Here is a 13,149-nt window from a genome sequence, read left to right as displayed (position 1 = left end):
ATATGTACGTATATGTATGAGGTTCCTATGCGTTTGTGCGTTGGTTTGTTTTCAAAGGTGTCAAAAACATAAAGAGGTGGGAAATAAGTAGAGTACATTTATTGTTCATTATTACATGCTCCTCTTCGCATGTCCCGTCCATATGTATAGATGTTATATAGTTTCTTATTGCATAAATTTGTTTATCCGTTTAAGAAATCATCATCTTTTCATTCATGTATTTGCTCCTTTCTGATTTATTCCTTCATTCTTGTTCTTGTTTTCCTTTTCACCTCTCATTCTTTCTCGTACGTTAATTCTCTCTTTTTTTTTCTTGTCTCGCCTATCTCTTTTGTGGGGATTCACAGGTTTACAAACCGCTTATCCATTACTAGATCACAAAAGGCGACACCACACCGAGCACCGTCACTGTTAGGGCATTATCTGAAAGATCCTTCCCATCACTGTGGCTCACCGGTGTTGTACGCCTACTCGCGGGTGAAAACACATCCACAGAAAAACTAATCTTCTCCATCTGTAGTCGGAGATCAAGCTTAGCGAAGGCAGAACATGGTCCCAATACCTCATCTGATACTTCTGTTTTCGCTCCCTTGTTTCCAATTGCTGGAATCTTCTGAGGAATGTCATTAACGGCACGACGCTTTGCTGAAGAATCTGCCACTTCACGCAGACCGCCTAAAGTAACCGCAGCCACGGTGAAAACGCGTGCTGTTGTGTCAAGTTCTCCTTTAACGTGGGCACGAATGAGGACGACGAGCTCATTATCTGGTAATGATGAATTCTCATCACCACTCTTATTAGTCTTGTGAAGAGTAACGTGCACCCCAGTCACCTGCAGAGTGCTCCTGCCAACGGGATATGGCATAGGAACTATATTTGCTCTTGTTGTTGTTGAAGGGCTGTCTTTCTTGTCTACTGCTTGTTTTTTACTCTCTTTGGAGATACGGAGTGCATCATGTACAGAGGTGATAGGCAGTTTAACAATGGCAAGCTGAACCATCGTTACTTCTCGAAGTCTGTTTATTTATTCCTTCACATGTATTGCAATAACAAGAAAAATGAAAAAGGAATAGAAAAATTACGAAACAGTCATAAAAGAAATGTTAAACAGTTGATTAATGAGAAAAAAAAATAAAGAAAAAAATAAAAATAAATAAAATAAATATTTCGTTGTTCCGCATACCTTCCGTTGCTTTCTTTGTTTTTTTTTTTGCTTTCGTTTGGGTTTTCACCCCATAGCTCCTTTTAAACGTTAACAATAATATATATATATATATATATATATATATATATATTGTTTGAGTGTGCAAGACGGACAATTCCCTCATGTCTTTATTCCTCTTCACAGATGCATTGTCAATACATTCCTCCAAGTCCTCATCCTCATTTCTTGTTCTTGTTCTTTTTCTTCTTTCCCTGTTGTTCTTGTTGTTGTCGTTGTTTCTCTTTCTTTGTATCAGATCTCGCACGTTTGCGTCCAGCAGCCCCAACATCTTCCGTATTTTCCATATCCCCATCGTCATCATCGTTTGAATCATCAAATTCTGCGGCATCCTGCTGTGCCTCCTCCTCACTCTCGTAGTAACCCGTCAGATGCACCGTTGGATATCTTTCAGAGTCGGCACTTGTGGTCGATCCGGTTGTTTTTGTCGTATTCGCATGCCATTCCACAAGTGTAAAAGAGACTTTCTGCGCAAATATGAGTTGAAGTGGGGCATAGAAGATACTGCGTTCTGCAGAAAGTGTACAGAGTGCGAAACGGTTTGGCTGTTCGTGGCTTTGCACATAAAGTGTGAGAGTACCTGGGAGTGTGGAAGTTAATGCACAGTGGGTGAGAACGAGAGAAGTATTGGGGGGCATTGGGGGCGTCACTGAAACCCCATCAGCCCGTAATTCCAAACCAAAGAAACAGTGAAGTGACATGTTTAGATGTATTCTGTTTTCTTTTTATTCTTCTTTCTTTGTTGTTTTTATTCTTCTTCTTTTGTGTGTAAATGTAATGTATGTATATGTGTGCTAGTTATAAATATATATTTCCTCCCTTTCTTTTTGTTTGTTAGTTTTTGTTTTCTTTTATTATTATGTTTGCCTGTTTCCCCACTCCTTGTTCGGGTCTATTGTTATGCTTTTTTTTTTCTCTTTTATATCGTGCAAACACCCAAAAAAGAAAAGACTCCCTTCTGCTACAGAGAGGCGAAATAAACTCGGAACAGAGAATGAAGAGAAAATCACAAAGAGAAATAATAATAATAATAATAATAATAATAATAATAAGAGAATAGATAAATATATGGATTCACACATCCATCTATCTATCTCTCCCTCCATATATTTAAATACACAGAAACAAAGTAAGACGTAAGGAGAATTAAGAAAATTGGAAAAAAGGAGAATCAATGGAGGAGGTGGGGATGGTGGGAGAAACAAACACACAAACAACGAAACAAAGACAGAGGCCTTGCTGTACAGAGAGATATATAATATATGTACTTTCAATATCACTCTCAAGCTACATCAATAAACCAGCAATATTCCTCTCATATTTCTATTGTTTCATATCCCACACATACACACACACACTCTCTCTCCTTCTCTCGTTTCCGAGTCAATCGTACATGTCCAAAAAAAAAAACAAGACAAACCCAGATCAATCAAAGAAAGAGCTGTTCAAGCAAAGCAAGTGCAAAATAGAGAAAGTGATACTAGTAAACACAGACTTAAATATAAATATATTCGCGCACGCACGCACGCACGCACGTACGCGAAAAAATCTAAAAAAAAAATGAGAAAAATATACACAGGGAAAAAAGAAACAAATAAAAACAAATAGAAATAAGACCGTTTTTTTTTTTTTCATTTTTTTTCAGTTTCTTTGGTGTCGTTTTATTTTTCGCAATTAAAAAAAACAAAACCTTACATCTGTGCGCTGTAATTAGGACCACCACCACCCTCTGGAGGTGTCCAGTTGATATTCTGTTTTGGATCCTTGATATCACACGCCTTGCAATGTAAACAATTTGTTCCATTTATTACTAGTTTTCCTTCGACAAACTCATACACTTTTGCAGGGCAGTACTTCCCTTCCGGCCCATCATATACGGCAAGGTTTACCTTTTCTGCCAGAGATGGATCTTTTAATTTAAGATGTGCGGGTTGATCCGCGTTGTGTGCAGTTCCACTCCTGCTATGATTAGTAAGAAGATCAAAGGTAAGTTTATTATCCGTTTTTGGATATTCAATCGGTGTACACTCCGATGCGGGTTTCAGTGCGGCATGATCGGGTTGATGATGGGCCAACGTTACAGGTTCCATGCCTTTTGTAAACATTGTGGTAAATCCTGTATAAAAGACACCCATGAAAAAATTTCGTGCAAACACTTGACGCACATTACGCACCGCATACAATTCACGATGTAACCAACTATTACGGAATCGATCATTATAACTTTTACACTCCACACCATCCCGTTTTTCTTTTCCAGCTGCAAAGGCATCATCATAGACGGCTTCAGCTGCCAACATTGCAGATTTCATTGCGGTATGGGTACCTTTAATTTTAGGAAGATTGAGAAAACCCGCACAATCCCCAACGAGTAATCCACCAGGGAAGTGTAGTGTTGGAAGTGCGGTATAACCACCTTCAACAAGTGTACGTGCTCCATACAAAAGTGGTTTTCCCTCACTTAATTGCGAAGCCAATAGTTCATGAGTTTTCCACTTTTGTAGTTCCATGTATGGTCGAATGTAGGGATTTTTGTAGTCCATTCCAACAACGAAGCCAAGTGAGATTAATCCTTCACCATAGTGATAAAGAAAAGAACCACCATATGTATTATCATGTCCTTTATCTGTAACAGGCCAGCCAATTGTATGCATTACCGCACCTGGACGATGTACTTTAGATGGAACTTCCCAAACTTCTTTAATTCCTAATCCATATGTCTGAAAGTTTTTGTCTCCACGAAGGTTAAACTTCTTCTCTAATTGTTTCGTACAAGAACCACGGCATCCCTCTGCAAAGATAGTTTGTTTCGCTTTAAATATCATACCAGGTTCATACTGTGCCGTCTTTTCACCTTTTTTATTAATACCAACATCATTTAATTGTACTCCTTCTACAACTTTACCACTGCTGTCATACACCGGTTCTGCTGCGGCGAAACCAGGGTATAACTCCACTCCCAACTCCGTCGCCCGATCACCCATCCACTTACAAAGTGAACCAAGCGACATAATATAAGAATTACGATTATGTAGGTTTGGTGGAATTAGTGGAAATTTTACATGTCGTTTCTGATCTCGTAATAAATAAAAAGAATCACTTGTTACTGCTGTCATTACAGGAAGATCATCTGCTTTACGCCAGTCTGGGAGTAACTCATCCAATGCATGTGTCTCAATACAGGCACCTGATAAAGTATGAGCTCCAATCTCACTTCCCTTCTCAATAAGTCCTACACGAAAGTCATCCTTTGCGTCACCTGCGAGTTGTTTGAGACGAATCGCTGCCGCAAGACCCGCAGGACCACCACCTATAATAACAACATCAAACTCCTCCACCATACGCTCAACCGGAGCACATAAAATACGCCAAGATCGACGAAACATGACTTATATATAAATATATAATATTTCTTCTTTGTAATATTGTCTTTGCTTACGTTATAGGAATGATGATGGTAATGAGGAGGAGGAGGATGAAGAGGAAGGAGGTTCGGTCGTTATTCACACGCTGTGTCAACAATATCCACCCCTCTTCTCTTCGTCCCCTGAGTTCGCTTTGCTCTGTGTTTTATTCTTACTTCTCGTTTGCTTTTTTCCAATTTCAATCTTCTCCTTTTTCCTCCTTCTTTCTTCTCAGGATAAAAAGATTGACTCCAATACCATATAAAAGTATATTGACTTCACTTTGGATGTCTTTTTTATATTTTTCTCCCTTTGGTTTCCTTCCCTTCCCTTTAATGTATGTGATTCTTGAGAGCAAGCAGAGATAGAGAATAGACGTTAGGATAGAAAAGCATAATATCATATTATTCCTGATGATGTTATAGATTTATTCGTTCTTGTTGTTGTTGTTGTTGTTGTTGTTGTTTTTCCATTGTGTCTTTACACTACTGCAATTTGTATTGTGTTGTACATTGTTTCACAGTGTGCGTGTGTGTGTTTTTTTTTTATCGTATAGCGAAGTTTGGGGGAAGGGGATGTAAACACTGGGGAGCAAACGATTATTAGTATTAATCGCCACTCATGGCAACACACAGCAATCCAAATTTTAGAGACATAAAAAGAAAAAAAAAGGGTGCAATAAAAAAAATGAACATACCACGTAGAAGTAGACTTCCAAAGTAGCATCTAGCGTGGAGCGCACAGTAAGGAGGGAAATTCAAAATAAAAATTCTTTTCTTTTCTTTTTTATTTTTTTTTCTTGTTTTTTCTTTGTTCTTTTTTTTTTTTTCACCCACCTGGTTCATTCACATTTTACTGTTGTTTCTCTTGCTTTTGTCTCCGACTTTCTTTTTACCTTTCTTTTTTCTCCTTTCCTCCCCATGAAGTATGTTCCCAAAATAAGAACCTCCCTCACGCGCCATGGTGGCGAAGCAGCAAAAGCACGAACAAAGAAAATGCGCTAAAAATAAGAATATAATCGTCCCAACTCCAATCTCCCTCAGCTGAAACCGTTGTTTGAGTTAAAGTCATCGAAGTTGAACTTGAAGTCCCAACAGAAGAGTGCTTTTCTTGTTGTTGTTGATGTTGATTGTGTTGAGTTTGAGTTTGTTGTTGTTCTTGTTCTTGTGGAACTTGTCGGTAGTGGTGGAATTGTTTTTCTTCCTCTTCTGTGTCAGAGGTTGAAGGCGTTATGATTGTATTAGATGTGTCCTCCATCGCATCTCTCTGTTCAAATGGCATCGGTAATCCCAACAGTTTGGAAAAACCGTAACGTTGTTGTGAGAAATACAGCCACCACCACTGAAAATTGAGTGACATGAGTGCCAAGTTTACAGCATAAACAGATCCCATCGGGTCTACTTCCATAACGCGATCGTAATATCGTTTCGCCAAGTAAAGTCGCATTTCCTCTTCAGCAAGGGTTTTACTTGTTTTTCCTCCTTCTTTCGATTCGGTTTCCGTACCATCCATGTCATTATTATTCAAACTTCGACAAGTGAGAATGCGAAGAAGAGCATCTCGCACACTGACAACATTTCGATTACCTTTAATGCCTAGACCTAATTGGTACATGAAGCCCATGTTAAATAAGGCTTTAGGGTTATTCTTGCTAGCAGCAGCTTCATAATGCATTAATGCCCGCGGCATATCTGAACCAAGCAATCGACTTTCACCATAGTAATAAAAATCCCCCAGACGTAGATTAGCTTCAGGGTTTCCGAACATCGCAGAAGTTCCGTATATTCGTAATCGTAACATATTAAGTGCCTCAATCTGTGATAATAGTCGTGAAGAAGATGATATCTGTTGTTCTATCATCATTGTATCATTTTTGGGGGTATGGTACCACTCTAACCAAACTACACCACTGTCATTCCGCATCGCACGTTCTGGCGGCCTACCACTCTTTGCAAATACACCATCTTCCAAAGCTTCGGGTGGTTCTTCCATGATTGGTGCACTTTCAAGCAATTCTGCGGCACTTTGTCTTGAGGAAGTGTCTCCAGCCTCTGCGAGTGCAAGTGCTTCAAGTAATGGCACCAGTGTATTACCTTCACGAGGTACAATAGGTGGGGTTATATTCTTCTCATCCCATGGAAAGTATGGTGCGTCATTAGATGTGTCAAAGAGAGAACTAAACGATGCTACACGGCTATAATAATTTAATGCTCGCATACAATTTCCTTTACCATATTCAATACGTGCAAGTTGCCAAAAGGAAAGGAGACTACCACGTAGTGCCGCCGTTTCGAAATGTTTAATAGCCGCCAATACATCTTGTTGCACACCTCTACCATGGAGTAGCAATACACCAAGATTGTAGATACCCTCTACACTACCGAGTTCTGCACTTGAACTAAAGTACCGTGCCGCTGTTACAAAATCTGGTTTTACTTTCCCTCCTCTATTAGTATTGTTATTATTATTATTACTACTACTACTACTACTCTCATTACCACTTCCCCCTACTCCTGTTTCTCCCTCTGTCGCGGGCTGTCCATTCACGTAATAGCCAATAGCGTGAAGATATCCCATACCATTAAGAGATGCTGCGTCATTCCGTGCTGCTCCTTGTATAAAGTACGTTGCTGCGGTGGCTAAATCTCGTGCAATAGCCGGTCGTGCGGTGTTATCGCCTGCGGCGTGTAGTTGTCCAAGTGCACCGTAAGCGGCGACCTCACCGCGATCAAGGGCGTTGCGAAAATACATACGCGCCCGATGCCAATCCCGCGGAATACCACGACGACCACGAAAGTAAATACGGCCAAGAACGAGAAGTGCATCTGTGGCCCCTTCATCAGCGCGGTAGATGAGAAGCTGCATAGCTTCTGTCTCATCACGCCCACGTCTTCCTCGTACCTCCCGTAGAGGTTGTGTGGGGTTTGGCATTCCATCATAACTACGCGCTACATCATTGGCCACTTCACGGTAATGCGCCACGGCCTTTTCACAGCTGATTGTCACACCAATACCATCAGCGTAGCGACGGCCAAGGGCCAAATGTGCCTCTGGTACGTTTTCTAATGCGGCGAAGGTGTGATGTAGAATAGCCTTCGCATCAGACTGTGGAACTCCAATACCATTAGCGTACAGCACACCCAAGAGCCAGTGCATACGGCCGTGACCGTGGGCAACACCCAACTTAATCCACGCAAGTGCAGATGCGAAACTCACCTCCTCGTAGAGGGCACGAAGAACACCGCTATAGCACCGCGATAACTCCACAGCAGAGACTGAAGGAGAGCTCTTGGGAACACCGGCATTCATAGATCCGTCATTATCGGTAGAAGAGGAGATATCAGAGTGTTGCTCATTCTTTTCTTGCTCTTCATTCACTCCTTTATTACCGTTATTTGGCATTACATCAAACGATATCATCAAGTTCTGAATAACAACCTCTTCCGTTTCTACATTTTTCGGTTTCACCGGTAAATCCTCCTCTTGTGGTTCCTGCAAAGAGGCAAAAGGCACGTATACCTCCTCAAACTCAGTTGACTCTTCAGATGAGTCTCCACTCCATGCAGTGCTCTCCACAGGCGATGAAGTTCTACCAAACATAGAAGGCGCATCATTCCCACCTTCCTCAACTTCGTCCTCTTTCGCTAGCTCATCAACAGGAAATACCTCCATAACCGTTGTTTCTGCCTCCACTATGGTTGCTTCTGGTATCTCTCGTTCTACAACAACAGGTACTTCTTCTTCCGCTTCTACAGAGCTTGGGGCAGCTACATTGGATACTGGAGTCTCCTCCACCCTCCCAGGTTTTTCCTCTGGTGTTGTTTTCGTGAATGCCTCTTCCTGGGCGTCAGCTCCAGTAAAGGTTGAAGAGGCAAGTGTGAAGAGAAGCAATAAACATATCATTAAAAAGAAATCATAAAGTTGACGTTGTTGTTGTTTTTGTTGCTGTTGTTCATTGGAATGAGGTTGCGGCCATCGCGTTACTCGTGGGCAAGATCGTTGCAGCATCAAAAGAAAAGGCAATCGAGACCGTAAAGAAGAAAAACAAAACAGGAAGGATTGCGATGAATGATTATGGGTCCTTTATCTTTCTTTGCAATGCTGCTTAGGAGAATAATAAAAGGGATAAAAGGAAAAAAAAAAATGAAATAATAAATAAATAACGACAGAAATAATAATAATAACAATAACAATCCATGGCAGGAGAAAGAAAGATAGAGAGAATATAAATAGGCGTCATAAAGACTCTTCTTCGTTTTCTTGCCTTATATATGGTATGACCTATGGAACACCATTTACTCGAGATGACTTAACTTTCTTCATTGCATTCAAGTTTTTTTTTTCATTTCCTTTCTTTTTTTTTTCTTCTCTTTCCTTCTCGCCGCTGTGCGTTCTCTCTTTCCCTTCCCATTCTTCTTCTCTCTCTATCTCTGTTACTCTTTTTTTCTGTTTATTCTCCTTCTCACCTGAGGTGTGTGAGCTTAAGAGAAGAAAAGAGAAAAGAGAAGCATTGCACTATTTCCTCAGACAATCACGTTAGAAATACGCCTCCAATGCCGCAGTATCCATGCGGTCTGCTAGTGTACACGCAAGCGAAACACGTACCTTTCGCCTCTCACCAGTTATACCATCATGAACACTATTATTAACATGACCATTACTACTACCACTAGTAGTCCCATTAACACTACAAGTAAAAGCTGTATTACCTGTTAACATATCCCGCACAATGTCACGAGGCAACGGAAGGCGAATGGCAATTTCTCCAGACGTGCGCATTACCGTCTCACTACTCTCAACAAATCCGAAACACGAGATTGGAAACCCAGTCGGAACATCCATTAAGCAATAACAATTTCCTGTTGTTTGTTTCACCTGAGGTTTATTATGTGTTGAATGTAAGTTTTCCTTCTGCTTTTGGAGTTGTGCCCTTTTGGTTTCAGGTGTTGCGGAAGGTTCAATGGAAAAAGAAAGCGCCACTACACTATGCTCCAGTGCTGCACACATCACCTCATCCGTAATATCACGAGCATCAGAGATATCGGTAAACACAATCGAATCAAACTGTTTCAAGGAGCCTTTAAGTAAAGTGGTGGATTCTCCAGCATCTAAAAGATGCACGTTAGATTTTTTATCCTTCTCTTGTTTCTTCATATTATTATTATTATTATTATTATTATTATTATTATTATTATTATTATTATTATTATTATTATTATTATTATTATTATTATTATTATTATTATTATTATTATTATTATTATTATTATTATTATTATGCTGCTGTAATTCATAGTAGTTAAAGATCGGGGCCAAATACTGCTGCCACAAACTACGACGAATAACAGATGCTTTGGGTGGCATCTCACGTTGCCGTAATTCCTCGTCCCGGTTTACTTGTATTGTATGCACTGTTCCACACCAATTCGTTGCTTCAGTAACCGATAAATTCTGTTTACCCGCACTAATAGATCGTGCATGTGGGAGTCTTCCCATCACAGACTCCAATGTTTCTCCCGTAGAGGATGAAACCCATCGTCGCACAAGAAACCGCTTGTGTAATACCTCCGAGTTCAATCCTTTTACAGGATCCATCAGAGATTCACTTTCACGAGCCCACCGCACCTCACGTTCCTTTACAAGATGAATAATGTGTTTTGGTTGAAGACGGCGTATAACTTCTACTGTCATTCGACGTCCAGTGCTAAGTACCCAACCGTGTGTATTCACCACCACCGGATATCGCCGCTGCACGAATTCCACAATAGCACACAACTGTTCTAGTGCAATAGCGGCGACCACAGGGCAGCGGAGACGTGATCCGCCAAGATAGAAACTCTTAATAAGATCCACACTGTCGGAATCGTGTGGATGAAGAAGTGGCTTCCGCACACCGTATAGTGATAGTACACCTGGTGGGGAAAACTCTGGCTGTCCAAGATCAAGATCGAGCCAGTAGCATACACCGTGTTGTGAGAGTAAACCATTGGCGAGAAAGCGGGCGAGTGTAGACTTTCCAATACCCTGTGAACCCAAGACAACAACTGATCCAGGGCCTTGTTTAAGAATAGCAGGAATAACATTTGGTAAAAGAGCTGTATCAATCTCTGTTTCGTGATGACGAGCTAAAAAGCGCGGAACATCCATGAATGCATCTCTTGACATTTGTACTTTTCTTTGACGTTTACTTTGTCCTTTCCCCTTAAAGTAACGTCGTCGTGTTGGGGGTAACCCACATGGATCATACGGCTGTACAATTAATACAATATTTGGCATTTGACTCGCAAGTCGTCCACGCCATGATGCGACCGTCACTTCCACCCAATCCCAATCAACACTACCAAACATTTCCACTTCATCAACATCATCATCTTCAACAACACTATTATTGGTATCAGCAATGGTATTATTATGTTTATTCCCATTCCTGCTATTATTACCGTTGGTATTGCTATTCGTTCTCTTACGATTGCGATCTTGTCGTAGAGGAGGCATGACTGTGATGGGTTGTCCATCACCCTGTTCAAAATATCTTCGTATGGGTACCGATTTTACATTTGTACATTTATTTTTAAGGCGTCGTACAGGTGTGAGAACAACGCGTTGTGCCTCACTAAGCAGTAAAACATGTTTCTCACCCAAGAAAAAGCCACCAACGGAAATCTCACCAATACCAAATCCAATAATACAGCATGGGCCTTGAATAGTAATGGGTCCACTAAGGCAAAGTAGTGTGTGATGACAGGGATTTCTACCATCACGACCAATATGCATTTCAAAGAACATGGATCCGTAACGATATCGACGATCTCTAGCTATGGAATTTACTGAAACGGAAAAAGTACCAGTCTCAAGATTTTCAGAAGTATTATTCTTCTTCGTTTTTTGTTGTTCTTCTTCTTTTTGTTGTTGTTGACGGCGACGCTCAAATAGACCAAATCCGACTTTTCCTACACCATTACCTTTATCATCATTATTATTACCATTATTATCACCTTCTTCTTCTGCCTCTTCTTCTTCACTCCCTCCTTCACTTTCTTCTCCTTCTTCATATTCTTCCTCTTCACATTCCTCTTCTTCTTCCTCCATAAGGGATGCACTAGCAGAGTCGAGCTCATCACTTTCATAACCAGCAAAGTGACGATCAATTTCCCTCCGCCGTTTTGCCGCACGTGCATCACCGTTGTTTTCTTCTTCCGCATTATCACCACAGGACGCCCCATCTGATAATATCGATGAAGAAGAAGAAGAATCAACAGCAGCAGATAATCCCGTGCCAAAGTTAATAATCCCATCGCCGTCGTTAGCGAAGAACGCAGATGTTCTTGGAGGGCTGCGCTGATGTGATTTCTGATCCACTTGATGTCTAGGCAATCGACGTACTGAAACTACTGGTTTTAGAGAATTCTCTGTTTCTTCACTCTCTCGCACTCCACGGCGTTCAGCAGCGGCAAGCTTACGTGAGCGAATTACACTAGCAACTTCAATTAACTCTTTAACTTTTTCATTCTCTTTGCTAACCTCATTTCCAGTATTACTTTCTTCAGTAGAGGTCGTAGCTTTACCAAGACGTGCCAATACCTCATTGGGCAACTTGAACCGTTTAAGCGGAGGCGCCATATCCTCAGAATTATTATTATTATTATTATTATTATTATTATTATTATTATTATTATTATTATTATTATTATTATTATTGCTCCCCTCCACAGAGAGTATTGGATTCACGAAGGATGGTGTCCATGTGCTAGTTGGCAGTACAGTTCCCGTGATGGAATCTTCCTCCACCTTCGCAGGGATTTCTGTGGTATCGGTGGTCGACAAGAGTCGCCTTGTCCTCCGCATGGCCGCTGAAAGAACAAAAAGAAATAATAATTTTTGTAAAAAAAGAAAAGAAAAGAGAATAGAAAAAAGAAAAGGAGACGCATGATTTATTATTAAATAAATAAACATATATTTTGGGGGATTTCTATAAGTGTTAATTGGATAGGAAAACAGGGTCTTAAAATAACCAACAACATATTCACATGTATTCTTTTTCTTTCCCTGATGCAGTTTTCTTTTTTTTTTTTGCACTATCTGCACTAACATTGGTTCTTACTTCGTTATTACCTTATCAGCGAAATGTCATCACCTCAGAGCAAAAACAAAACATGCATAGAAATGGAGTTCATTCTCTAAATAAATATCTTTCAAAGAGCATTTTTTTTTTTATTATTTTACTTAAACTTTTCTTCTCCATCTTTCTTCTTTGTATGTTGTATTTCATCTGCGTTGTCATTCCTCAAAATCGTTTTAAGCGTTTCTTGTTTGCTTTTTTTTTCTTTTGTTTTTTTTGTTTTAACGTGGCACATACACACAGAGTACATTAAAGTACGCGCACTAACTCATTTACACGGGATGTTTAATTGAAGGGGGTAGAGGCGGTACACGACAATTTCTTCTGTTTCTTCTTCTTCCACTACTACTGCCATTTGTCGCAATCATACCAAGAGAAAAAGCAATACAGTAGATCCGTCTACT

General features: G+C 40.3%; 5 protein-coding genes across 6 annotated transcripts; all 5 read right to left on the bottom strand.

Moving 5' to 3' along the window:
- Positions 1-370: 370 nt before the first annotated feature.
- On the bottom strand, positions 371-1,000 carry LSM04_008453 (uncharacterized protein; the record flags this gene model as incomplete). The annotated part of the gene is made up of 1 exon (XM_067337525.1): positions 371-1,000. One exon carries the CDS (start codon positions 998-1,000, stop codon positions 371-373), a length of 630 nt encoding a protein of 209 aa, XP_067193607.1.
- A 383-nt stretch (positions 1,001-1,383) lies between these two features.
- LSM04_006501 (Nucleoplasmin-like domain) lies at positions 1,384-1,923 on the bottom strand (the record flags this gene model as incomplete). The annotated part of the gene is made up of 1 exon (XM_067337524.1): positions 1,384-1,923. The coding sequence occupies one exon, from the start codon at positions 1,921-1,923 to the stop codon at positions 1,384-1,386; it is 540 nt and encodes a 179-aa protein (XP_067193573.1).
- A 990-nt stretch (positions 1,924-2,913) lies between these two features.
- On the bottom strand, positions 2,914-4,608 carry LSM04_003922 (FAD/NAD(P)-binding domain; the record flags this gene model as incomplete). The annotated part of the gene is made up of 1 exon (XM_067337523.1): positions 2,914-4,608. One exon carries the CDS (start codon positions 4,606-4,608, stop codon positions 2,914-2,916), a length of 1,695 nt encoding a protein of 564 aa, XP_067193521.1.
- A 969-nt stretch (positions 4,609-5,577) lies between these two features.
- Positions 5,578-8,634, bottom strand: LSM04_002178 (Sel1-like repeat; the record flags this gene model as incomplete). The annotated part of the gene is made up of 1 exon (XM_067337522.1): positions 5,578-8,634. One exon carries the CDS (start codon positions 8,632-8,634, stop codon positions 5,578-5,580), a length of 3,057 nt encoding a protein of 1,018 aa, XP_067193490.1.
- A 528-nt stretch (positions 8,635-9,162) lies between these two features.
- Positions 9,163-12,471, bottom strand: LSM04_004899 (the record flags this gene model as incomplete). Of its 2 annotated transcripts, none has more annotated exons than XM_067337520.1 (1): positions 9,163-12,471. In XM_067337520.1, the coding sequence occupies one exon, from the start codon at positions 12,469-12,471 to the stop codon at positions 9,163-9,165; it is 3,309 nt and encodes a 1,102-aa protein (XP_067193538.1). The 2 variants fall into 2 exon arrangements, with proteins under 2 accessions (XP_067193538.1, XP_067193539.1); XM_067337521.1 differs by having other exon boundaries at positions 9,163-11,412.
- Between the last annotated feature and the right edge of the window lie 678 nt (positions 12,472-13,149).

This window comes from Trypanosoma melophagium (genome assembly GCF_022059095.1).
Source record: "Trypanosoma melophagium isolate St. Kilda chromosome Unknown ctg16segment0, whole genome shotgun sequence".
NCBI classification, from domain to species: Eukaryota; Euglenozoa; class Kinetoplastea; order Trypanosomatida; family Trypanosomatidae; genus Trypanosoma; species Trypanosoma melophagium.
The sequence above is the reverse complement of the archived record's forward strand: the minus strand, read 5'-3'. Positions and strand labels throughout refer to the sequence as shown.